At 41.3% G+C, this 25,721-nt stretch overlaps 10 protein-coding genes across 18 annotated transcripts; 5 read left to right on the top strand and 5 right to left on the bottom strand.

Annotated features, from left to right (window-relative positions):
- Positions 1-3,012: 3,012 nt before the first annotated feature.
- On the bottom strand, positions 3,013-5,146 carry Syx7 (syntaxin 7). Its single transcript, XM_064691433.1, has 6 exons — positions 4,991-5,146; positions 4,563-4,784; positions 4,416-4,485; positions 4,178-4,322; positions 3,695-4,111; positions 3,013-3,629 (listed from the first exon to the last, which is right to left on the bottom strand). The coding sequence occupies exons 2-6, from the start codon at positions 4,702-4,704 to the stop codon at positions 3,534-3,536; spliced, it is 870 nt and encodes a 289-aa protein (XP_064547503.1). The 5' UTR covers positions 4,705-4,784; positions 4,991-5,146; the 3' UTR covers positions 3,013-3,533.
- Positions 5,147-6,274: 1,128 nt separating this feature from the next.
- Alp1 (Alkaline phosphatase 1) lies at positions 6,275-8,686 on the top strand. The gene is made up of 4 exons (XM_064691331.1): positions 6,275-6,445; positions 6,693-6,952; positions 7,015-8,116; positions 8,171-8,686. The coding sequence occupies exons 1-4, from the start codon at positions 6,376-6,378 to the stop codon at positions 8,299-8,301; spliced, it is 1,563 nt and encodes a 520-aa protein (XP_064547401.1). The 5' UTR covers positions 6,275-6,375; the 3' UTR covers positions 8,302-8,686.
- Positions 8,567-13,035, top strand: Cpsf6 (cleavage and polyadenylation specificity factor subunit 6). 5 transcript variants are annotated; one of them, XM_064691328.1, is made up of 7 exons: positions 8,567-8,923; positions 9,108-9,806; positions 10,810-10,953; positions 11,300-11,784; positions 11,847-12,146; positions 12,217-12,285; positions 12,354-13,035. In XM_064691328.1, exons 1-7 carry the CDS (start codon positions 8,855-8,857, stop codon positions 12,550-12,552), a joined length of 1,965 nt encoding a protein of 654 aa, XP_064547398.1. In that variant the 5' UTR covers positions 8,567-8,854; the 3' UTR covers positions 12,553-13,035. The 5 variants fall into 5 exon arrangements, with proteins under 5 accessions (XP_064547398.1, XP_064547400.1, XP_064547399.1 ...); XM_064691329.1 differs by having other exon boundaries at positions 8,568-8,923; positions 12,220-12,285; XM_064691325.1 differs by having other exon boundaries at positions 8,568-8,923; positions 12,351-13,035.
- Positions 13,036-14,420: 1,385 nt separating this feature from the next.
- BI-1 (Bax Inhibitor-1) lies at positions 14,421-16,332 on the top strand. 3 transcript variants are annotated; one of them, XR_010437287.1, is made up of 5 exons: positions 14,422-14,660; positions 14,922-15,375; positions 15,430-15,600; positions 15,690-15,796; positions 16,073-16,332. XR_010437287.1 is itself a non-coding variant. In XM_064691475.1 (4 exons), exons 1-4 carry the CDS (start codon positions 14,593-14,595, stop codon positions 15,708-15,710), a joined length of 714 nt encoding a protein of 237 aa, XP_064547545.1. In that variant the 5' UTR covers positions 14,421-14,592; the 3' UTR covers positions 15,711-15,797. The 3 variants fall into 3 exon arrangements, 2 of the variants coding, with proteins under 2 accessions (XP_064547545.1, XP_064547544.1); XM_064691475.1 differs by lacking the exon at positions 16,073-16,332 and having other exon boundaries at positions 14,421-14,660; positions 15,690-15,797; XM_064691474.1 differs by lacking the exon at positions 15,690-15,796 and having other exon boundaries at positions 14,423-14,660.
- A 203-nt stretch (positions 16,333-16,535) lies between these two features.
- On the top strand, positions 16,536-18,560 carry Gr66a (Gustatory receptor 66a). The gene is made up of 3 exons (XM_064691470.1): positions 16,536-16,942; positions 17,026-17,628; positions 17,683-18,560. The coding sequence occupies exons 1-3, from the start codon at positions 16,648-16,650 to the stop codon at positions 18,441-18,443; spliced, it is 1,659 nt and encodes a 552-aa protein (XP_064547540.1). The 5' UTR covers positions 16,536-16,647; the 3' UTR covers positions 18,444-18,560.
- Sbp2 (SECIS-binding protein 2) lies at positions 18,437-19,799 on the bottom strand. Its single transcript, XM_064691471.1, has 3 exons — positions 19,106-19,799; positions 18,829-19,049; positions 18,437-18,769 (listed from the first exon to the last, which is right to left on the bottom strand). Exons 1-3 carry the CDS (start codon positions 19,774-19,776, stop codon positions 18,543-18,545), a joined length of 1,119 nt encoding a protein of 372 aa, XP_064547541.1. The 5' UTR covers positions 19,777-19,799; the 3' UTR covers positions 18,437-18,542.
- Positions 19,800-19,945: 146 nt separating this feature from the next.
- Positions 19,946-22,248, bottom strand: LOC135434778 (uncharacterized). The gene has a single exon (XM_064691467.1). It carries the CDS (start codon positions 22,246-22,248, stop codon positions 20,146-20,148), a length of 2,103 nt encoding a protein of 700 aa, XP_064547537.1. The 3' UTR covers positions 19,946-20,145.
- A 39-nt stretch (positions 22,249-22,287) lies between these two features.
- Positions 22,288-23,986, top strand: LOC135434782 (uncharacterized). Its single transcript, XM_064691472.1, has 4 exons — positions 22,288-22,494; positions 22,709-22,828; positions 22,893-23,229; positions 23,283-23,986. The coding sequence occupies exons 1-4, from the start codon at positions 22,460-22,462 to the stop codon at positions 23,901-23,903; spliced, it is 1,113 nt and encodes a 370-aa protein (XP_064547542.1). The 5' UTR covers positions 22,288-22,459; the 3' UTR covers positions 23,904-23,986.
- Positions 23,987-24,113: 127 nt separating this feature from the next.
- wrm2 (wurmchen 2) lies at positions 24,114-24,692 on the bottom strand. The gene has a single exon (XM_064691480.1). It carries the CDS (start codon positions 24,690-24,692, stop codon positions 24,519-24,521), a length of 174 nt encoding a protein of 57 aa, XP_064547550.1. The 3' UTR covers positions 24,114-24,518.
- wrm1 (wurmchen 1) lies at positions 24,470-25,640 on the bottom strand. 3 transcript variants are annotated; one of them, XM_064691476.1, is made up of 3 exons: positions 25,480-25,640; positions 24,926-25,328; positions 24,470-24,869 (listed from the first exon to the last, which is right to left on the bottom strand). In XM_064691476.1, the coding sequence occupies exons 2-3, from the start codon at positions 25,217-25,219 to the stop codon at positions 24,696-24,698; spliced, it is 468 nt and encodes a 155-aa protein (XP_064547546.1). In that variant the 5' UTR covers positions 25,220-25,328; positions 25,480-25,640; the 3' UTR covers positions 24,470-24,695. The 3 variants fall into 3 exon arrangements, with proteins under 3 accessions (XP_064547546.1, XP_064547548.1, XP_064547549.1); XM_064691478.1 differs by having other exon boundaries at positions 24,926-25,270; positions 25,480-25,637; XM_064691479.1 differs by having other exon boundaries at positions 24,926-25,265; positions 25,480-25,633.
- Between the last annotated feature and the right edge of the window lie 81 nt (positions 25,641-25,721).

Raw genomic sequence — 25,721 nt, 5'->3', positions numbered from 1 at the left:
TTTTCTGATCAATTGGTTTAATTGAAAAGTAAATTAAATAACGAATATTTAGTCTAAGTATTATATATATCTTTAAGATTCAGCCAAATCACATTTAGCAAAAATAACATTGAGAAACCAGACTGGAATTCCAGGCTAGTGTATGGATGTACTAAGAACTATCTTAGCCGAAGCTTATAGAAGTCATTGCTATTTAAACAATATATTTAAAATAAATAATAATAACAATAATAATCTTCGTTTTCCACTACTGCCAATAATTAGTAGACGGATGTATCTTTGTATCTGTGCCTTTTTATTATTGTTATTAAGATTAACTATAATAAATTCATATTATAAATAATACTATAATTAATTACAACAAAAGAGCTTCAGCTCTAATTTAAAATAAATTCTTTTTTAGTTTCTGTGCCTTAAATTGTAGCTCTCCGCTGCATGCATTTTGCAGCCACTGTGCGCTCATCTGCCTCACAGAGTCAAGTAGCTGAGCAGCAGCAGCAGGCTCCACAGTGGCAGCCACATAAACGGCGTCGGCGGCTGAGATCAAAGCGTGCGGCCCGGCCGAAGCGGCCTGCAAAACGGTTAAATCTTTTGAAATGTGCGCACTTTTTGACACCCAATTTGTTTAGAAGTGTACAACGCCCCGACGCCCAGTCCCCATTTATCCCCCATGTACGCGGTCCGGGGGCAGGGCGGAGCATACTCAGCAGAGTAGTTCATTAAAATGAGACGTGGCTAGGTGAGAGTACTTCATTCGGCTCGTCAGTGGGCCACTTTTTCTGCGAATTTCATTAATAAAAATGTCGAAAGTGTTGGGCGTAAGGTGTGCAGCAGCAGCAGCCGACCCCCTGCCGCCCAACCCCCCTCCCCGCCCACACACACACGCACACAGGTAGCACAATCAAACGAATTTTCATTTGTGGTTTTTGTTTTAAATAAAAATTCAAAAGATTTACAGCCCACAAGTAATTCCACTTAAATTGGGTGTAATAGCCGAGGGCGGGGCTGGGGACGGAACTGAGCTGGGCGTAGGGACAGGGCTCGGGATGAGGAATAACTCGTCATAGTTTCATTCATAAAAACCGTAGCAAAAGCAAATGCTTAATTAAGATTTTTTCCAAATAAAAATCCAAGAGAGGGGCTATGGCATGCGAGATCTATATGGTATGTAAGTACGCGTAATAATAAGTTTATTGATTTGGGAAATGCCACAGCCGGATGTTTACGTCTCGGCAACTGGATGCGCTACGGCTAAGGCGAACGTAAGCAACGTGTGAAATGTGCAGGGATTATTTGCAGGTTATGCCTGCGGTTTTGTTACCCATTACCCCAATAGACGTCCGGCAAGTTGGCAAGTTGGTAAGTCAATCCGCGCTTAGCAAGTTGGCCAAAAAAATTAAATACGACGGAATTTCCAATGCGCATTTCCAGATACTCCTCAGTGGCAAAGTCAAAACATGCGGTTTGTGCGTTGGGAAAACGACACGGCACCGTGCAGAGGCTGGATTTATTTGTACAAAATGACTTCGCAAATGAGATTCTGTGTGCTGACTGACCACCAGAATGTGTCAATATTATCATGGGTACAAGCCTATGCAAACACTAAACCAGCCATAGAGCTCGCACACGGTGCTACCTGCTGTGCGAGGTGTGCACAGTTCTGTTAATGTCCAACACCTACGCACTCGAATCAGCCGCAACGTGACCTGTGGCCCCGGGACTGGATTTTGTCTTTGCAGCAGAGAGAGAGAGTTATGAATGGATGCCAAGTGCCATGTACATGCACCGATAATCGATGTGATTAGGCCGTGTCATAAACTGTAACCCCCAGTCGAGCAATCAATAATTTAATTCCAAAAAAAAAAAAATCGATGACGTATTTGGACAGCCACTGACAGCCAACCAGGCAGGCCCACGATAAACAAGAAATTATAACTATTCTCACCAAGCCGAGCCAGTAATACACTAACACATCAATGCAACGGAAATTGGTAAGCAAAAAGTTAAATCAAAAATAATTTTACCTTAATTTGGGTCTTGAGAATCGGATGACACATTAATGCAACGGAAACTGGTAAGCAAAAAGTTAGCTAAATAACAACTTTACCTTAATTTAAGTCTTGAGAATCAGATAGAAAGGCGGCTTACATTTTCAAATACATATTTAAAAGAAAATATTGCTCAGCAAGCACATGTACGCTAAAAAAAGGTTGTTTAAAAACTTAACTTAATAGTTGTGAATCAGATAGAAAGGCAGCTTTCATTTCCAACTACATTTTATATGTGCACCCTAACTGTTGCAAGCCTTGTGGCAATGTGAATATGCCCCACTTTAAGTTAGAGCACAGATACGTCTTAGTATTAAAAATAGGTGCATGACAGCGCACAATATTTGGCTGCCCCAGGGCGATAGAGAAGGAAATGAGCTGCACTTAAATGCATGCGAGAAAACCACTCGATGCCAACAAGTGGATAAGAAGCCACCACCACGACACAAACGATGCCCAAACGAACTATCAATGTCAGTGAATTGGCAAAAAATTTAAACTCAATTTGTATGCAGGCCAGAGTCCGGCCCGAGGAAACCCTTTACTTGACACACCTCAACAACGGCTGCGGCTCAAGTGGCATCCACAGACACACACACACACACATACACACACCACACATCGATACCGGTCTGCCGTTGCATTAATGTGTGCTGAACACCCAGTTGGCCAGTCCAGTAAGTTCAGCCGAGCTCCATCCAGGGGCTAAGCCCCTGAAGCATGCGTATCATCAGTGCACAACCAAATCTTAATGATCGTTATGGCTGTGCGAGGCGTTGATGACGCGACCATGGCCATGATGAGGCACATTTTGAATATCCAACAAATGCCAAACAAAATGTGGTGCTGAACTCCAGCCCATTCATTGATTCATTCATTTCATGCAGTGCCCCGAAATGAAGTGCTCGAAATGCTTTGTTAAAAGGATTTTGGCCTGCATTGATCTTACATACTTTTTCGTTAATTTTATATTTCATGTGTATTATCATGTACCATCGTATATTTATATATGTTTTATGCCTTCCTCTTAAACTTAAATACATTACAAAGCGCTTGCAAATGAGTTTGGAATCGTTTTAAAACATGCTGCTAACAAATTTGAGAATGCGCCACACTCAATCAATATAATACAATACAAAGTGCATTATTAATAATAATAATTATACATATATATAAAATATAATATAACTTGTTAGAGAATAAGTATGTATAACATATGGATGCGTGTATGTGTAAGCGCCGCTTAACTGTGTGCTAAATACTTTTCGATACATGCAACTGAGTTGGCCAATTTCGCCATAAGTTTTCCCGTGTTTAGCCAATTTTTTTTTTTTTTTTTTTAAATTTAAATTGTAGTATTAAAGCCACAAATGCGTCTAAAGTACCGATTGGGGACCTGCATGGGGCAACACTTGTCTTTTCACAACAATTTACTAGTTTTTATTTAAATTTGTGGATGCTTTCTAGTTTAATCGTTCCCAATTTTTAGTTCTTGAACTGAAACACCAGTATCAAAATGATGGCCAAAAGCACAGCGGTCAGTATTGCAACCAGTATCAGCTTCTTCTTTCGCACTTTGTTCTATAATAGATAAACACAATTAAGTAAAAAATGTATATAGCATACTATAGGCAGTTGCTATTTACCTTGTAAGAGCTGGCCTTGCGCAAATTATCAGTGCCCTGTGAGACAAAAATGCTTGTTTGCTCCACTTGTGACTCGATTGAATCGACAGTCAAGCCTTGTTCGTAGACCATAGCACCAAGATTCTTGTAGATTTCATTGACGCCGACTATGTTGTTTTCCAATTCGCGTATGGCGCGCTCCTGTTCCTCAAGTGCTTGCAGATCCCCGTCCTCCTGCATTTGCGTTTGCATTTGCTGCTGTTGCTGCTGATTTGATTTTCGATTGAAAAAGTTGTCCTCAAAGAAGGAACCATTGTCATTGCTACTGCTATTGGTGCTGGTACGCGTCGACCCAGGCGGATGTGCAATGCTATAGTTATGGGCCCGCGCCTGATGCAATGCGCTCCTTTCAATATCAGCTGTTTTACGTTGAATAGCCTGTAAATTAAATACAATAATCACTAATTTTTTTGCTATCCTTTTTGCAAAAGACATTTATTATACCTGAAAGGCGGTCAATGCCGCTGTGAATTCATCCACCAGACGATCGCGCTGTATCTTCAGGTGCCGCTCCTTGCACTTGTCCACCTCCTTCAACTGATTGTTGGTATCGGTTACCAGTTGCTTGGTATAGGTCATTAACTGATGACTGTGTATAGAGTACATTTTTCAATCAGTTTTTACAAATTTACGTTAGCTTTTTCTATTTGATAGCTCAAGCAAGACTCGCACGAGCACTTACAGTTTCTTTTTCAATTCGGGCGAATCCTGTGGCGTGTTCAGCTGATTGACCATTCGCTGCATAGTGGACACTGCGCAGCGATAGTAGAGTGAGCACAGCGATTAGTCATAGGTTAGAAATGGGAACACGCCCTAAAGTAATACTTACCATTTTGTTGGACTTTTTGTATGCTTGTCGCGATTATTTGCGCCAATCGCTGAAAGTCAATCTCACTGAGGCCACCGCCCCCTCCACCTCCTCCAGCAACGCCACCTCCGTTGAGGCCATTCTCCATATGCTGCAAATCCATGCTTTCGTAGGCAGACACCTTGATGATATATTTTTCAATTTGGCAAGAACCAGTTGTTATTGTTGCAATGCTGCAAATTCCTAATATATTTTTTTGTAATTAATAATAACTGTGCAGCATTGGGCTTTTCAACTTATATCATTATATGCGTTTCAGCGAAATACACCTGTATGCGAGTTTGTGTGTCTGTGTGTATGTGTGTTGTTTTCTGTTTTTGCTCGTCGAAGGGGACATGAGTAGTCTTTGTTGTACTTATCGCGAATACAAATGTCATCACACCGCTCACCTGGTTTGCCCTTTGTGTTCTATGCAGCAACCTTTGCAAACAAAACGCTCTCTAGCGCATGTCAATTAAATATATTAATTTACTCATACGACCAATTTTCTCAAAATATAACATGAAATTTTGCAAAGAAATTTGTGAATTTATAGGGATGGCTAAATATTTCGATGCACAAACCAAATCGATATTTTTAACTATCGAAAGGGTATTCACTAGTGTGACCGTTCACAAGATATTTAGAGCTGATACGGTCGTATCGATATATCGACGGTCAACAAATATCAGTGTTAGATAGCGTAAAATAAAAAAAAATATTAAATTCAAATGCAAATGAATACAAATTAAGCAAGCATAAAGTATAAACGGTTAGTGCGTTTGAAGTGCATTGGGCAGCCCCTCGATAAGTAGTTAAATCCCCAAAAAAAGTTAAATATAATTTGGGGAAACGTATATCATAATCTGAGCTACTCACAACAAATTTAGTCAATATTCCTCTTAACTAATTTCTATGTGTGCAGGGTATTATTGGTAACGAGAGTGAACGTAATAAGCTAAAGGTAAAATTGACTTGTTTCGCCTTGCTGCCGTATGACCCTTTCGCCAATTTTGTCTACGGTCTTTGCGCTGACATTCAATTTTCAAATGTACAAGTTTTTATCACCTCATGAGTATCGTTTTAGTTCAACAAACCAAACTAATAAAATACTGCTCAAAATGGCATTAGGGTTCCCTGCCCCCAAAATTTAACGTCCATTCGTTAAAATCGGAATTTTAACAATCTAATAGCAATTAATCTGAGCGAAAACAGGCTTGATTTATACTATGTTATTAATAATCAAAAGTTATATATTACATTTTAACAAGTCTAAATTATTTTTATCGAACCTATGTGCGGGGAATTACTTCATGGTATTTCCATAAGTTTTCCACCTAGAGATAGTAAAGTTATCTAAATGTAAATATGCAGTAAATTAATTAGCCTAAAAAAAACTAGAAATACTTAGTATATATTTTTAAAAATAAGTTTAAATCATTTGTTTGTAGACCGGAGAAGTTGTAGCCAACGATTTACAAAAGCTGCTTGATCAATTAAACACATCTAAATGGAGCGTATACATATTTATTTGATATGTAGTATGTAAGTATTTGAAAGCGATGCATTAAGGTTACCTAATGAGACCGGTATTTAAAGCCAGAGCGAGTTTTAATCTACCGTTCGTCTTTTCCATTAATACAATTTTTCAATCTTCTGAACTTATATAAATAAGCACGTATTCCCTTCAACGGCGCTTAATCAGTTCTCGAGCACCGCCGGAGTCTACTGGCGCTGCCCGCAGTCGAAAGTTATTCATTTAGAGTTCATCAAAATTCGTTTTGCCGCTGCGACAATGCGTGCTTTCTGGTTAACGCTCTCCATTCAAGTTGCTTTCTGCTATTGTCAGTACATTTATGGGCCAGGTGCGTGACATTTAACGGTGTGCCACATATATTAAAAGTCTAAACAGTGAGAGTGCGAACAACAAGATCGACAACAGAATTCAAAAACAATACAAACGAAATACAAATATTTGCCCAATCGAGTGATAATCAAAACAGATGTGCAAATGTGAAATTTAATAAATTTATATATATTATAAATAATAAACAAAAAATTAGAACTTTCGCTCAACTTCGTTTCTCGCATCTTGATGTGCTGCTTTTGCAGATCCCACATGGAATGTTCGCTCTACGAATGATCTTAAGAGCAAGGACTTCTGGTTCCACGATGCCCAACGCACGCTCTACGATAAGCTGGCCACGCTACCAAACCAGTATTTGGCCAAGAATATAATCTTCTTCCTGGGCGACGGCATGTCCGTGCCGACTGTAACGGCCGGGCGCATATACGATGGACAGCAGAAGGGCGTTATAGGCGAGCGGAATCGTCTGGAATTTGAAAAGTTCGACTACGTGGGACTATCAAAAGTAACCGTAAAGCCTGCAGAGCAAGTTATCAGTAATTCATTCCCCATCTTTATTTCCTTCAGACATACTGCGTCAACAAACAAGTTGCCGACTCGGCCTGCACCGCCTCTGCCTATCTGTCCGGCGTAAAGGCCAATTATCAGACGATCGGCGTCTCAGCCGATGTACAGCATAATGACTGTGCCGGAGCGAAATTGCCCCAAAATCGCCTTTCCTCCATCGCGGCCTGGGCGCTGCGCGGACGTAAGTCTGCCGGCCTGGTGACGACAACTCGCGTTACCCACGCCAGTCCGGCCGGAGTTTATGCACACACCTCGAATCGCGACTTTGAAAGCGATTACGATGTTCGCGATCTGGGCCAAAATCCCAGCAACTGCCCTGACATTGCGCAGCAGCTGTTGGATGAAGTGGGTCAAGGCTTGAGGGTTGTATTGGGTGGAGGCACCAAGAAATTTCTACCCAATACAATGAAAGATGTGTATGGCAACGTGGGCGAGCGTTTGGATGGACGCAATCTAATAAATGAATGGCAACAAAGCAAAACTGGCAATGCACGGGTTGTCTTTAACCGCAAGGATCTGCTAAGCAACAATCCCTACGATACGGACTTCTTATTGGGTCTATTCAATGCCTCACATCTGTCTTATCATTTGGATGATAGCATAGATACTCCGACGCTCGAAGAGATGACTGAAGCTGCAATTGGAGTGCTGTCGGGGGATCCAGCTGGGTACTTTCTATTTGTCGAAGGCGGTCGCATCGATCATGCCCACCACGAGACCAAGGCTAAGAAGGCCGTTGACGAAACCGTGCAATTCTCAAATGCTGTTAGGAAAGCTCGTCAATTGACCAATCCATGGGAAACTCTGATTGTTGTAAGCGCCGATCATGGACATACTATGACCATTAACGGCTACCCCGATATAAACAACAGCATTACCGGTCTTAACTCCGAATTAAGCGATGTAGACAATTTGCCGTACGCCACTTTATCTTACGCCAACGGCCCGGACTACCAAAGGTTCTACAAATCGTTTAATGGCACAGTTGAACGCGTTGATCTCCGCACGCTGAACATTGGTGATAGGAACGAAAGGTACCCACATGGCGTACCCATGGCTGAGGAAACTCACGGGGGTGGTGACGTTGCTGTATATGCTAATGGTAATAGAGAAGCCTTATACAAATCTTAGTTCATTAACATAACTGTTTTTTTAGGTCCTTGGGCGCATTTGTTCAGCGGCGTTTACGAACAAAGCACATTGCCTCATCTAATGGGTTTTGCTGCATGCATAGGACCAGGAATAACATATTGCGATCTCCGGCCCAAGAAGACTTACAATCCTTAAAACAACCATTTACTTAATTAATACCAAATATTTATAATCATAAAAAAAATGCCTTTGAACCAAATTTGTTGCGGATGTTCCTCATTTGTGGTTGTTTCAAATAGCCGTTAAGCGTTTTGAAAAAAACTGTCGTGTTAATACTGACTGTACGACACTATAGTGCTGTATAATATCCAAATGTGCTAAATATGAATTTCTTTGGCATTTTTCGGAATTTTCATGAACGGTCACTCTGAACATCTCCGCCATTTTAGCTGTAGCTGCAGAAAATTTTTCGCAACAATAGTCGAAAAAGCTGTGTTGTTTATAATGTAAATATAATATATGTGAATATCGCATATTCGTAACAACAAAATAAATAGTTACTTGTCAACTACGGGCTTTACTTGCATTTGTACGTAGGCCGCACGCCGGTGGCTGCTTGTTCAACTGTACGAGCGGCTTTTGATTGTGTGTGTGTGTGTGAAAGTGGAAAAAGTGTGCACGGCACCGCTTAATAAGTTGGTCGCGTGCGTTTAAAATCAATTTTTGTCCAGTTAACACTCACGCAACCATGGCAGACGGCGTGGTGCTGGACTTGTATGCCGAAGATCTGGACAAGGATTTTGCCGGACAAGCTCAGGTTAGTAAGCATCACCACGCTTTGCATATGCAAATGTGTGTGTGCTTGTGTGCGCGCATTTATATGTATTTATGAAGAGGGTATATTAAATAACATTGTTGATATTTTCACAAATATATATATGTATTTACGAACATACATACATCTATATTGATGTATTCAACATACTCACATTTTGCATTAGGATGAATTTGGTGGCGACGGCGTTGATTTATACGATGACATCGGCGGCCCCACCGAGCCAGCAGCTGCGGGCGGCGGCGGCGGTGGTGGCACCCCTACGGGCGATAATGCTTCCGGACCCGGATCCATCGATGGTTCTTCTAGTGTCGGTCCAAATGGAGTTTACCATCAGGGCAGTGGTAGCCAAACTCCAACAATGAACCGTCGCTATCAACTATATGTGGGTAACCTGACCTGGTGGACCACCGATCAGGACATCTCCAATGCCTTACGCGAGATTGGTGTCAACGATTTACAGGAGGTGAAATTTTTTGAGAATCGCGCAAATGGGCAGTCGAAGGGTTTCAGCGTTATTTCTCTCGGTTCGGAACCTAGCCTGCGCACTGTACTCGATCAATTGCCCAAAAAAGAGATGCACGGCCAGACCGTAGTAGTCACCTATCCAAGCAAGCAGGCCCTTACGCAATTCGAGAGCCTTCAAAAAACACGTCCGGTGCCGCCACCGCAGCAAAATGGCCCACCACGTGGCCCTGCACCACCCAATATGGGCGGACCCATGCCGCCACATCCGGGAGTGCCTCAAGGTGTACCGCCTGGCCATGCGCCACGCATGAATCCCAACATGCCACCGGGTCAATACCGGCCTCATATGTCGCAAGTGCCGCAGGTTGGACCAAACTCTGGACCTCCACGCATGCAGGTGAGTTTCTCATTTTTATATTTGTTTTTCCCCCATTTCACTTTTTTTGGCCTTAAGTCGTAGCTTTGTTTTGCAATTGCCCGTTAGCAAGTGAGCATATCATAAAGTTCTTGAGTTTGTTTGGGAATGTTTGGCTCGTCAGCCGGTATTAACAACGCCATTAACATATATTTTTTTAACTTTTACTCATTGAAATTGTTCTGAATGCAAAATTTAATATCACAAAAGTCGAATATTTGATCGCGTATATACTTCATTAAAGATTGCTAAACTAAATATAACATAGATAAGTGGAATTTTTTTGAAGTAATCATTAAAATCATACCATGTTCCTTATAAAATGATACAAGAAAGTAATATAAGTCCAAGCAGGACCTATATATTAAATATTTATTAAAATGTATTTTTAAAACATGTTTATAGTCGAAAAAAAATCTCAGTAAATTTCTGAAACTTGACTAACCCCAAGGTGAAACATTCTTTACACCTTTGAACATCAATTTGATTTTGTTTATAACTGTGATAACTTAAGAGTAACTAGACATGCAAAGATTCGACTGTAAGGCTATTGTTGTTTATGATTTTAAGTACAATACTTGTTTTGGTTTAAATAAAATAATTTCAGAGCAATTTTTATAGAATTTTTTGAGTTTTAAGACATTTTATATTTGTATCAATCCTTTATCCATAAGCCTATACATTACCAGTTGTTTTACATGTAATTTAATGCAAGCTTTAATTGCAATTTGTTGAGATTTTGAAATACTTTGAGTAAATCTAATGGTATCTATATTAAGGCAATATTTATGATTTTGTAATTGTGCTGCATTTGTTTGCGATCTATATGTACTTAATATCTATGTACTATATATATATAAAAATGTTTATGTATTACGCTTTATATTTATATTCCATTCCATGTGTTTTATGACAACGCTTACGCACACTTCTACCCACAACAACAACAACAACATCTACAATAATAAAATACGTAAATTATTAGCCGCCAATGCATCAACAAGGCGGCCCGATGGGCAACCAACAACCGCCTCCCAGGTATCCGCCGGCGCAAGGTCAATGGCCAGGTCAACGTCCCGGTGGGCCCCGACCGGGTCCACCAAATGGACCACTCCAACGACCACCAATGGTAACAAATTCCTAACAAAAAAAAAAATCAAAGAAATCCTATATTTTAAAATATTTTAAAAATATCTAATTATACTATAGTAGAAAAATGAAACCAAACTAACCCAAGTTAAGTTAACTTAGTGAAGGACATTAGAATGTCTCATCAATTGTATTCAGAACATTTAAATAACTGCACATGTTTGTAACTGCAACAGCCACAATACATACATATCCACAGACACAAATCTCATGCACATCCATGATGAGGCTGCCACACACCTGCAACTGGCCTAGTTGATTTTCTAACCCTTCGATACCATTCAAGTCAGTCACTAAACTCTTTGTTTCGTGCTTTGTTTTTGCAGTTCCAGGGTCCAATGGGCATGCCAGTGCGTGGTCCGGGGCCGGGTCCTGACTGGCGTCGTCCGCCTATGCATGGCGGCTTTCCGCCGCAAGGTCCCCCGCAGGGTCCACCTCATATGCAGGGCCCACCACGTCCGCAAATGGGTCCTGGTCCACCGCCTGGTTCAGGTGGACCACATGGCGCTCCTGCTCCGCACGTAAATCCAGCATTCTTTAATCAACCGGGCGGCCCACCGCCGCATCCAGGAATGGGTGGGCCACCACATGGTCAGCCGGGACCACAGCCGGGCATGAACATGCCGCCTCAGCACGGACCGCCGCCTCATTTTGCACAGCAGGGTGGACCACGCAATCCTTGGCCAGGACCCCCACAAGGCAAGCCGCCAGGAGCTTTCCCCGACCCCCAAATGGGACCGCAGTTAACGGAGGTTGAGTTCGAGGAAGTCATGAGCAGAAATCGCACGGTTAGCAGCTCGGCAATTGCCAGGTGAGCTCACACATTCCCTAAATCAGATTAATTTACTAATTGTATAATTGCCACTACCACAGAGCTGTTTCGGATGCTGCAGCTGGCGAGTATTCAAGCGCCATCGAGACGCTGGTTACGGCTATTTCCCTTATCAAGCAATCCAAAGTGGCCCATGATGAGCGCTGTAAGATTTTGATCAGCTCACTGCAGGATACGCTGCACGGCATCGAGGCCAAGAGCTACAATCGTCGCGAGCGTTCGCGTTCACGAGATCGTTCTCATCGCAGTAGGCAGCGTCGTGAGCGATCAACTTCACGCTATAGAGAGCGTTCTCGTGAGAGAGAGCGTGATCGTGATCGCGAGCGTGAGCGTGATGGAGGGTAAGAATTTAATAGTGCGTACTATTGTTGGAATAATCTTGATTAATCCATAATTTTTATATACCCCAAGTAGCTATCGAGAGCGTTCGCGCAGTCGTGAACGCGAACGTCAGGCACAAGACCACTACAGGGATGACAGGTAGTCACAAATTCTTAACTAAATAGCCAACCTTTACTAATAAGAATTTTCACTCTGTGATGTAGCAGCAGCCGCTCCGCACGTCCACGTAAATCTCCTGAGCCGGTTGTTGCAGAAGCCGCCGAGGCGCCGTCATCTAAACGCTATTACGAGGAACGCGAACGTTATCGCTCTTCGGATCGTGAGCGTCGTGACCGAGATCGTGACCGTGAGCGAGAGCGTGAACGTGATCGGGACAGGCGTGAAGAGCATCGATCCAGGCATTGACCGCTATACAAGCGAAAGCATAATTAATAACAAGAAATACACACCCAAACACATACACCTCCTAGACACTCTTATTAACACATAATAATGATGCAGCAAGCTGAAGGCCAGAAACAAGATTATGAAATTTTGATTTGTATCTAACATTACCAATACGTAGGATATGAATATGGCATACAATAGTTTCTCCTAGACGTACTAAAGTAAGCCGAAATGTTGACAAGCCTCTACAACAACAATACACAATTGAACGACGGACTGCCACGCCCACACAAATCTACACTCTAACGGAATAATACTGCATCTGCACACATCCCCCATTGAGGCCGTCATCGCGGAAGAAGACGCGGTTGGACAGCAGCTACAGATAGAATGAACTTCAATCAACATCACCGTCGTCTACACCGCAGAATTTCAATATTATTGTACTTTAATATTTCGGTTTATTTAATAAAACATATATATATATGAAAACTAAAAAAATGTTCAAAAAAAAAATACTTAAACTGTCTTGCGTTGTGTGTCTTCTTGTACCCTATAAAAACAAAAACATAGTTTACGAATTGATATACATATATTTAAATTGTACAACTACAACGCATTTATTCTTAATAATATTGTTATATTAACACATGCATCTTTTTGCAAGTTGCAAAGTTTTTGCCAAATGAGGCCATGAATCGTAATAAGCGCAATTGTATTCAATGATATTCTTTTTTTGTAAATCTTGTTTCAAGCATTTTTTTAAAATTGACTTTATTTGTGTACATTTAAGCGAGCTTATTGTGCGCGTGGCTGCGAGTGATCATAACTTTAAATGTTGACTGCCCTTATTATATGGATAAGTAGAATAGAGCTAGATTGACAATATTAATCAATATTATGTAAATAAGTGGTATGAATGAGTTCTTGCGTGATGATAATTAGACTAAATATCTCTAATCATAAAATAATCGAGGTCTTAACAGCATTTATTGTAGAATTTTTAAACGCGATCAAGCAATAATGTAGTTGCTATGTAACATCTTCGTTTTTATTTTTATTATTTTACCTTTATTTTTATTTGTACAATGTACACAAACATTTGTAAATGATATTTAACTTAAAACCTGCAACACTAATCCATATGATATTTGTGTAAATTATAGTTTTCGACAACTACTAGTACCTGTAACTTTCCTAGGTCTGATCTAACACGAAGTATTACGACCAAAACGGCCGGCTACTACTTATAAACAAACAAAATCTGTCTTGTACAAATTTAAACTGTGATTTTGAGAGTATTTGAATATACATATTTATTGTAAATCATGCAAAAAACAGGTAATGTTTTACATATGTATATATACATATATATAGTTTTTAAGTGCGCGTCTTATTTTCTTTAAACAAATAAGATTTCAAATCATATTTATGTCACTCATATTTAAAACAAATCGTCATTACTTTAATTTATGTTTTCGATTTTTATTTAAAAAATATACGCACAATTCTTATTCGATTGAACTGCTGTTAGAACAAGCTTTCTAAAGCAAATGACCCGAAATAAAATTTACATCCATAATTAAGTAAATGGGTTTCGTTATTAGTTAAAATCGGTAAGAAAAGCTTTCATAAATATATTTTTCTCTAAACAAATTAAGCGATTCGTTCGGTTATTTTGCAACTATAGCAACAATAATGATCCTCTAAATCGGATTGTTAGAATTTCATTTTCTTGATTGGTTTTTTGAAAAAATCGCGCCGATAAGTATGGCAATGTTGTTTTAATAAAGAGTGCCCATAAGTTTTTCTGCATAAGAAATGGTTACCCTATCATCTGGAAGCTTCGCTCGATGTGACGTTAGTCAACACTAAAGTGCAATATACATAAAGACAAGTGAAATACAGAAACGAAAAGATCAACGTAGTATACGACGTAAAAATCAGTCAATCTGATTATCAAGCCTGCACAGTTTCAGTTCACATTTATAACTCCTCCGTTCGATTAAATAGAAAAAGTATAAAAGCTAGTCGTCAAGTGGAAAGCAAGGATACAGAATGGCGGATACAGCACAGTTTATTCACGACCGTTTCCAACGTTTTATGAACGGCATCGGCGAGCGCTAGTGAGTATTCATATAAACTTTGGGTCACGGGTGCAGGCGAACCAATTGCGATTGCCCGGTACAAAAGTCCGTGTAGAATGCTTTAATTAATAAAAGCTACCTGGCTAGCGTAATTGGCGCTCGCCTTGCGTCACGGTTAGGATGACGTGTTGTTTTGGTATTAGACCACATCAACAGGTCGCACTAAATCAATAGTCCTTGAAAACAATGTACACGTACACGCACAAAGTTGACTAATACCACTTCCTTATACCTTTGCAGTGAACCCTTCATCCGTCAGCACCTCTCCAAGGTGTATATGGTGCTGGCTAGCACCACCGCTGCTTCGGCAATAGGAGCCTTACTTCAGATGCGTGGAACTATTGATTTGGGTATACTAGCGGCTATTGCTTCACTGGTACTGGTCCTGGGTCTGCACTTTTATAAGGACGATGGCAAGAACTATTACACACGCTTGGGAATGCTATATGCCTTTGGCTTTTGTTCGGGACAAACACTGGGTCCCCTATTGGACTACATATGCAGCATCAATCCGGCAATTATACTAACTGCACTCACCGGGACCTTTGTCACCTTTGGTTCATTGTCGCTCGCCGCTTTGCTTGCCGAACAGGGCAAGTATTTGTATCTGGGCGGCATGTTGGTTAGCGTTATAAACTGCATGGCTTTGCTCAGTCTCTTCAACATGATCTTTAAATCGTACTTTGTCCAAATTGTAAGTAACCACAAGCATAACAATTATTCTCTAGCTAACCCTTTCTGCTTTTAGACTCAATTGTACGTTGGCGTCTTTGTTATGGCCGCCTTCATAGTGTACGACACCCAAAATATTGTGGATAAGTGTCGCATGGGCAACCGCGATGTGGTCCAACATGCATTAGACCTTTTCTTTGATGTTTTGAGCATGTTCCGCCGTTTGTTGATTATTTTGACCCAAAAGGTGTGTTCATAAAACCCAATTTAGTTGTAATCAGTTGTGGCTGCGCTAGTATTCTTGATTTGTGCTCAATGTTGTGCCCTATCTTACAGCTCAAGAGCTTTATGGTATGATAGTTCGCAAATCAAGCAAACAATGAATAACCTTGAACTGACCACTTATAGCAATCAATATCTTTAATGAACATTTAATCGTAACGGTATGCCGTTTTAAACGTATACCTATTTTTCGTATATACAAGGCAATAAGTATACTTTCACAAAAGTCTTCAATTAGACAACAATCATTATTAAACTATACTCTTCCGAGACGGGACTTTCTCTTCTTGTTTTTTTGTTGGAAGTATATTCATTTCCAGGTTTACGAAAAATTTATTGAAAACGATATGCTCATATTAAGTTCGCTATTTGTGAAACTATATTTATAACCTTGGAAACAGCCATTAACATTTTGTAATATTTCGTCTAACTTTCAGGAGGAGCAAAAACAGAATGATCGTCGCAAGCGTAAGCAATAAGGAGGACGTCCTTCTCTCAATACAAATTAATTATGTTGGGCACTATTTTAAATTTCAAAAGAACAGCCGTGTTAATATTTTGGCTTTATATTAAAACTCACACTTAAAACAAGGAATGTACAAAAATTACAACATTTGGTACACATGAAAACCATGCAAATCCCGACCTAAATACCATCTAATAAAATTCAATTCATTCAATCGACTACACAAACAAATCGTATTGCCATACACTATTGTAAAATACTTATATATAGCTCATACCTCGGAAAGGTACTTTTTATGTGCACATGTGTAATATTTATTTCGGGTTTGCATTTTAAAATTTGTTGTGTACAGATACATACATACACAATTGAAGATGATTTAATAAACTTATATTCACCCTTAATATAAACTCAGCCATTAAGCGAAAGGATTGTACAACCATTTACACACGTATTCAGATTGCTTGCGTTGATTATATCGATTAGGAAAACAATTTAATCAGCAAACAAACCAATTTAATTAGTTAAAGTGGTAACCAGCTCCAAATGCTTGGCTGGCTTATTATATACCATTTGAGTTTGTTCTGGCCGACGTACAGCATGTCCCAGGTGACACCAATGGTGCAGCCATTGTTGCTGCAATTCCAGCAGCTGTTTTTCCTATCAAAGGTGGTAGGTGTTTTGCCGCAGGACCTGACCAAGTTTCGTCATAAAAATGTTCTGGAAAAGTCGCGCAATGGCATGATCTATATGCTCGGCATGTTGGTCTTGTATGTGGTGCTCTATAATTTGTTGATTTATTCGTTTAGCGAAGAGGATCGCACACTCAAGGCAACACAGAGTGAGTTTTATGTGTGCTCTACTTAGATATTTATCTATTCAATTACTGTTGGCTTTCTATTGCTAATGGGACCTTTGTTTCAGGTACCTTGACATTTGTTATTGGCTTATTTTTGACCTACATTGGCCTTATTATGATGGCCACGGATCAGGTCACGGCGCTCTTTAATCAAAGACGACTAGGGGAACTCTACGAACGCATTCGCGTAGTGGATGAACGGCTATACCGTGAACAGTGCCTGATCGACAACAGCTGTATAGCAAAACGCATTCGTATAATGCTACTTATGACGATTATTTTCGAGCTTTTCATTTTGCTGACCACATACATAGAGCTGGTGGATTATACGCAGTGGTTGTCACTTCTATGGATGGTCTCGGCAATTCCTACTTTCATCAATACTCTGGATAAGATTTGGTTTGCAGTTTCGCTATATGCGCTCAAAGAACGCTTTGAGGCCATAAATGCCACGTTGGAGGATCTTGTGGCCGAGCACGAAAAGTTTCAGTCTTGGTTAACTGCAGATGATGGTAACGATGCCGCTGAGCTTCGTACGGCAGACAGTTCTGAAACGCAGCCTCCACAATATGACAGTAATCTGGAGTATTTGTACAAGGAGCTGGGTGGTATTGATATGGGATCACTGAGAGGATCAGGTAGCAAGAACAAAAACAAGGTCGCACCAAGTAAGTATACGTTTAAGTTTGTCCTATAATCTCAATAATATTTGATGTAATTAGTTGCCCACTCGCTAAACTCTTTTGGGGAATCGATTCAAACGCCTCGCAAGCCGCACCAGCCCAATCCAAATCCAATGATGAACATGGCGCATGAAAGCGAATTAAGCAATGCGACTAAAGTCGAGGAGAAGCTGAACAATCTGTGCCAAGTGCACGACGAGATCTGCGAGATAGGCAAGGCAATGAATGGGCTATGGAGCTATCCGATTCTTTCGCTTATGGCCTATGGTTTCTTGATATTTACGGCTCAGCTGTATTTTCTATACTGTGCCACACGGGCGCAATCGATACCTTCGTTGTTTCGCTCTGCAAAAAATCCCTTTATCACGGTTATCGTCCTGGTCTACACATCTGGCAAGTGCATTTATCTGATTTATTTAAGCTGGAAAACCTCGTTGGCCTCCAAGCGCACTGGTATTAGTTTACATAAGTGCGGCGTCGTGGCTGATGACAATTTACTCTACGAGATTGTGAATCACTTGTCGCTGAAGTTGCTTAATCATTCGGTGGACTTCTCAGCCTGCGGCTTCTTCACGCTGGACATGGAAACGTTGTATGGTGTCAGCGGTGGTATTACTAGCTACCTTATTATACTCATACAATTTAACTTGGCGGCACAGCAGGCTAAGGAAGCTATACAATCCTTTAATAGTTTCAATGACACGGCGGGATTAGTGGGCGCTGCCACCGAATTTGGGAACGAGAGCTCGACACTTTACGATCTGGTGACCACCACAATGATGACACCCTCAAATTATTGAATCTCATTTATGCATACATTTGGCTTGACTTAGTTTATTTACATATCTGTAGGCACCCCTTTTGGCACTTAAATATTTGAATCCTTGAAGCATTAAAGATCACGTTGCAGTCAAGCATTTATACTGATAGCTCGCCACATCCAGCTCCTGCAGCAGTTGCTTATACGTTTCATTGGCACCATCATAGTCCAAAACGGCCACACACGAGATTTGTGCACGCTTGCGTAGCGCATAGGCCAATTCCCGGCGCATTAGCGAGAAGCAATACGGCACCCTTTGTTGCTGGCAGACTAACTTCAGCTCGTCGATCGTGTCGTCCAGACCGCCTAAACATGGGGAAATGTAAAATAGGATTAGAATTTTTGGTGCAGTAAATGACGTTTACCTGGCGCAGGACACATTTCACAGTCAGGAGCCAGGATAAGCAGTTTAACTTTGTTTATGCGCAGCCTGGACAATGACTCCCGAAAACCCACCACAAGTCGCGGATGTGCACGCGCTTTAATCTCATTGTGGGCGTAGGCACGCTTCTGGAAGCGTTCCAAGTCATTAAGCAATTGAGTCGTCAAATCTTTGAGGCGGGGCGTCGTACAATTATCACAATAGCTGTGTATCAGATATTTGATGAGCATAGGGAACAAGATAACTTTATAGATGCGCACCTTCTAAATCGCCGGGAATGTATTTGATGAGTTGACGGTGCTGGTTGGCCTGACACGGCATCATTTAGAGACAAACACTTTAAATTTGTGATTACTTCTAATGTGTTTGGTTCCACGTTGTTCAAGGTTAGGCGCTGAATTTCCATTAATGGCATTGGAGCTGAAAGACAGCTTTCCACTTCCACCGTACTCCGCTTCTCCGTCTCGCCTAAGGTCAACTTCTGGAGCTTAACGGACAGCGGAGCCTGCAGGGTATTTTCGCTTGTGGATTCATGACCAACAGACAATGGTTCGAATGCCTGCTGCAGTGGTTCCACATCGTTTTTGTCCTCGTCCCTATGCTGCTTCCAGGTTCGATACTTTCTGATAATGCGCTTCAGGCGCGCTACACGTCGTTTAGGATGCAATCGCGACTTTCCCTTGCGCTTGGTTTGAAGCGCCACGCACTTTCTTGCTATGATGTTTGGGCGTCTCTGTTTGTTTATTTGTTTCTGTTTTTGGCGGGGCACAACGAGGAAGTCCAAAAGAGTGCACTGTTGCTCCCTTTTGTGCTTATTTTTGTACTTGGCACTGCGTAGTACCTTTGGCGTTGAGTTCCTATTATCCCTTTTTAGAATTTGATATGTACTTTGATCTATAATATTAATTCGGGAATCTGAATATCGTGACATTTTAAGCAACTGCTTGCTGCACTTACTACAAACACACTCAAGACAAATATCGATAGTTGCAGTAAAAGTATTTTTGATCTAAAAACAGCTGGGCACACAGCATTGTGCATTTTAAATGTTTACTCATTTTGAAAAATACTGCATTTTGATCGTGGGACAAAAACATCAATCAGTCTTAAATCTTTTTGATGATTTACTAATTGCTTATACTAGACTTAATGATAACAGTATTGAGTTAAACTTATTTTAGGCTTAACATATCAGATAAGTGAGCTCCCTCCCGCTAAAATCTTACCCAATACTTTTATGCTAACTAGTTTAACGGTCAATTTTTAGTAAGATTCTAGCACACTGAGATACATTTATAAACTATAACTTTATACTACTTTCAATGGCAATGTGCATCTCATTGAACTGCTTGAGATGTGACAAGATCTGATCACGCTCTTTCACAAATATCTCCCAGTATTTCAAATATTGGCTGATGTGCTGGAGCACCAGTTTCCCGGCAAAGTCCAAGCAACTGCGCGCATGCCTCATTCGCCGCCGGCAGCTGGCCAAAACTAAGCGCAACTGCTGCTCTGGTTCCAACTGTGCCAATATGAAGGACATTATATTGGCCGTGTCCACGCGAATATCCATCGGAAACACCACAGATTCTGTGGGTCGAGATTGTGGAAACACGAGCAGCGCTGGTGACGCCGGCATAGTGAGCTCCCATGGCAAATCGTTTGCCTGGCTATCGAAGCGAATAAAATTCAGTTCGGGACTGCGCAGCATAGCTGCCACTTGCATCAGCTCCAGTGACATGACGGCCGAGAGTGCACAATCCGGTCGCTGGATGAGCACGACATTGGTTGCATTCGAGTGTTGCAGTGCCTGCAGCAATAACTGGCGATTGTATACCTGTATATACGATGCATCCTGGGATGGGGCAGTAGTTGGCATAGAGTTCCTTTGCACGCGCGGCAGCTGTCTGGCATAAAACAGTTTCATGAACTCCTTCAGTGCCTGATAGGAGAACGTCTGATGCTGCGGCATGACGTGTAGTGCTTCTTCGGCTGCATCCACAATGAATACCTGCACTGTGGACGCATCTCTTTTAAGATTGAGTTGGAACTGATCAATGCCAAGCTGGCGCAGAAAGTCGCGGTATTTGTTTCCATCGAAGAGCACTACGGCCAATGAGCTATTCTGTACCTGCTGCTCTGCTGAGTGCAGCCACATCAGCTGGCCATATTTAGCGACCAGCTTCGCTATGCCAATCTTTCCTGCCGGCGTGCCCTGCTGCGCATGGGTGTGCGCCAAGCAGCGATTACGTGTGCGAAGCGCTAACAGCTGTCGCGCCTCTGCTTCCGAGTGGCTTTCGTGAGTGTGTTGGGTCCATAAATAGTTTAGGAAGCCATTGATGTAGTAGTAATTAACCAAAGTGGCTCTGTTGAGCTGAAATGCACGATAGCAGTTCTTAGCCATCTGTTCCTGCGACTTAGGGACTTCATACAGCTCTGGCGGCTTTTGCAACAGAGCCCATTTACGTGTCTCGCTGCCGTCTTGCAGCTCTTGCTTCCAGTACTGCTCGCAGTCAACATTCTCCTTGCGCAACAGCTCATCGCTCGTAAATATCGACTGTTGCCGATGCATGCGTATGGCCATGGCCAGCACTGGCATGTGACGCGCCTTAATGGCAATCTTCGCAGGTGTACCGTAGCCAGCCGCTTGCAGAGGATTGACCTTGGGTCGCACCCAATGCAAGATCTCCATGGGCTGCCAGACATCCGATTTATTGTAACTATGCAAGCCATGCCGGTTATCTATGACTACTAGTTGCGGCAGTGATAGCCCCTCCACCCTAAGCATTTTCTTAGCTTGGCGGCCAAAAGCGACCGCAAAGCGTACGTTACGCTCCGGATCGAATTCCAACCAATGTATTGCCGTCGCCACGAAACGCCTATATGTCGGGCCATCGGCAGAGTCCAGCACCGCCAGGACAACGGCATCCGAGATACTCCATAGGGCGCCCAGTTCTGCAGTACTGTGCACTCGATCGATGGGCTGTATTAGATTGTTCATGAATCTCGTCAGGTCCTCAAAATGCCATGCGCCCTGATACTGCAGGCTCACTTGTTGCCCATAGTTCACCATTAGCGTGGGCCACTTATCGGGATAACCGCCGTTAACAGCCATGCCGGGAAGTTGTCGATGAGTGCGGCTGCAGTTGCACTGTAAATGCCAACAATCGATAGCGCCAAAGGAGGCGTACTCCTTGTAGTAATGGGCCACGCCATCGTATACCAAACGTGCCTGTCTGGCATCGCTCGACCAAGACACGTAGTAAAACATCAAAGACATCTCGCCGGATCCCTCCACTTCTGCTCGCACCTGTGGTACGCTGTACGTAGGGCACTCAGTGATTTCTGATTGGGTTAATGGCAGTAGGCCGATACCGATCCAAATGTAAACAAGTAAAATCATTGTTTTAAAAGCAGGTGGTTCCTTAATTTAATATTGAATTCAACGACGGCAACAGAAAACAGCAGACAGCTGATAAAACAAAGTGACCGTACCCTGTCAAATTCGCAGTTCTTCGTTGAACGTTTTGCAACACTAAATACAAAAATTTGCATTGTCGCCGCCACTTTTGTCCGTGCAAACAGCGTTTGTTTTTTTTAACTTGATTATTAAAATGCAGAACACGGCGACAAACTGGCAGGATCTCAGGTGAGCAACCACAAAATAACTTTAATATTTCGGAAAATTGAGTAACCTTAAACCATATACCTTACTATTGTATTGGGGTAGAGAATAAGTACAATTAATTGCAGCTGCAGAATGCGGTGCTTTAAGAGGCGAGTCAATGTCCGATATACTCCTAATAACTACCCGACTGGAAATCTCTTCATTGAAATAATAACTGCATTTGTTACCTTTCTAGACCCCGAGAACGCATGGAACATTTGCTGATGACCGGCCACTTGTCGGATTGCAGTTTCGTCGTCTATGACAATGATGGCAATAAGATTCTGTTAAAATGCCATAAATTTGTGCTCATGAGGTGTGTACAAAATTATTTTGCTCTAAACTAAACCATATCACATACATACATATCTATTCTATAGTGTTTCACCTGTTTTTGAACGCATGTTTGAGGGCGATTTCGAGGAGGCAAAGATTCCCGACAACATTGTGCTGAACGATGTGTCGGGCAATGATTTTAGAAAATTCATTGAATATTTGTACTGGCACGATAACCGCCGACTGGATTCATATGATCTGCAGACACTGCAAACGTTGATTTACCTAAGCAAAAAGTTCATGGTATCCTTTTTTACCAACAACTGTTTAAACGTGATCAAGCGCCGTTTGGCCAGCGGCCTAGAGGCGGATGTAACAATTGATTTGTACGAGTATGGTCACCAGATCGAAGACGAAGAGCTGATCGCCAACATTAGATTGGTAGGTACTGAGATAAACAATATCAAACTCAATTAAATTGATTAATTTTGTAGAAGTTTCGCGTGAACGCGGAGGCTTACATCAACGCGGCTGCAGTGTTTGATCTAAGCTCGGAAATCTTTTTGAAATTTATCGAGGACTTTGACGGCATTGTTGGCGATAAGCTTCGCTTCAGCGTAATAGATCGTTATTGCAGTATACATGGTTTGGTCGAAAGTTCTGCAAAACCATCCCCAGACAATACATTCATCGAAAGTGATAACGATGATGAACTTTCTGATTATTCCCAGATGTCAAAAAAAATAAAGCCTGTGACAGAAGCCAGGCCGCAAAAAGATATGCATAAAGAAGTAGATCCAGAGCAAGGAAAAGAGACTAATTCAAGCAAGAAAGACGAAAATGAAAACAATGTGGAAAAGGGGAAAGACGTAGCTGTAGACCAAATGGCTACAGAAAGAAGCGATAAAGAGATGAACAATGAAAAAGAGCAGGAGAAAAAGGACGAATACATACGCAGTCTATTGAAAACTATCAAGTTTACATCGATGACAGCGTATGACTTTTGTGCTGGACCAGGTACATCCAATTTACTAACTATCGAAAAGAAGTACGAAGTACTATCTTCCATTTGCATTGCTGAACACAAAATGAGATTATTAACCTCTTACAAGTAGGCGCATATATTATTTTTCCTGCCATTGTCAATCATAATTGCTATTAAACGCTCAAAGCACATGCACTTATGTGCTTATTACTATCTGTTTAATTTATCTTGCAGCAAACACATATATTTTTTATGAATTAAAATTGATCATTCTTTATTAAAAGTGGTTTTCTGGGTCCAAATCGTATAAATGCTTAAATACAAATGTATAGAGTTTGCATAGTTTTAAATTATTTTCATTCATAAATGAACATTCAGTATACAAATTTAATTAACATTCTGTTTACATAAATTACGAAAAGTGTATATGTTTTTAACGGAGCGATCTTACTGTACTAAAAGACACTTGGACGGCAAACATTTATCAATGAGATTCAATGTTGAAGGCACATTACATTTGTTTTTCGATATGGAATGATATAAAAGCTGATTGACAAATATTATTTACTAAAAGTAGTAGGCACTTTGTACTGCATGTATAAAAAACTGTGCAACTCCAGCCGCTAATAGTTAGTAATGGTCAAAATAGCAACTTAAAAATATGGTTAGTTTAAGTGGACGGATAAAAAAAGGTAATGTGCTGCATTAATATATTAAAAGACAATTATGAAAATGGCGCAAAGTATCAGGCATAACTAATCTCATGCTCGTAGGTTTTCTCCCGCAAGTCATGGTTGTCAGGCAGAGCATGATGACGTAGCCCGCATAGACGCGGCCCATAGCGCAGCATGATAATGATGACGCCTATAACAAAGAGCGCCAGAGCAGCAACGGCTGGATATAGAATGTATAATGCCATGGCTTAGATGTCGCTTTCACGCTTTTGCAACTCAACGTATTCTTCACGCTGGCGTTGTTGATGCAATGTACGACCTTCTGGACGTGGTGGACGTTGATGATGCGACTGGTGTACGGGCTCTAAATCGTCAACGGTTATGACGACGTCGTCAGGGAACACTTGCTGGTGTGTAGTAGGCTGCAAATGGTAAGTGTCATTTTGTGAAATTTTAGCATGTCGAGTTAACCACTTACATGGAAACGATCGAAGTAGGATGCGTCCTTAAGCTCAGTGAAATCTAGGGGAGGTTGCTTGTGCGGCGTTGAAGACCAAATGGAAACTAACCAGCGATTGCCTGTGTGCCTGTCCTGCCAGTACTTGCGGTGTTTGGAACAGCAGCCCAAGATAATGTTTAATACAATTATTGACCCAAGGATTACTGTGCAAATTGCAATCGTCACATAAAACGGCTTGTAGCTGCCGTAGATGGGTCCAGTGAAATATGGATTATTAATGTACGCTTTACGCTCGTCTTCGATAGTGGACATTATTTACTTATGGCTGTAATTGTAGATGCCGTTGACAATGCAGTCACTGGCCTTTTTCTCTATTAGCTACACGCTTTACTTGCTGCACACTAACACAACGCCGTATTGTCTGCAATGGTTGTAAGCAATAAGAAACGTTGCTACGCTACATTCAACCCCAAAGTGTGCTTGTAGTTTTACTTTAATTCAATCACATTGGGCGTGGCATAAGATGCCGCGTTGACTTGCTAGGTACAATTAATTTAATTTCTTGCACTCACCATTTGCGCTCAATTTATGGCAACTGAAATTGTGACTTGACACACTTTAAGTCAACTTTTGAGCAATGCAAATACGTTTCTAATTAAGAATTAATAAATTTCTTAACTGCAGCAATAAAAACAACGCCCAAAGCCTGGCTCACACATTACCTAAACTATCGATTTTAAAGTTACATTGCTGTCTGTGATCGATATTGAAATCTATTAACTATCGATAGATATCGCGAAATATATTGATCGTG

The sequence above is a fragment of the Drosophila montana genome, unplaced genomic scaffold (genome assembly GCF_035044405.1).
Source record: "Drosophila montana isolate Dmon_TW-CO22-7 unplaced genomic scaffold, ASM3504440v1 contig_3438_1, whole genome shotgun sequence".
NCBI lineage: Eukaryota > Metazoa > Arthropoda > Insecta > Diptera > Drosophilidae > Drosophila > Drosophila montana.
The sequence above is the reverse complement of the archived record's forward strand: the minus strand, read 5'-3'. Positions and strand labels throughout refer to the sequence as shown.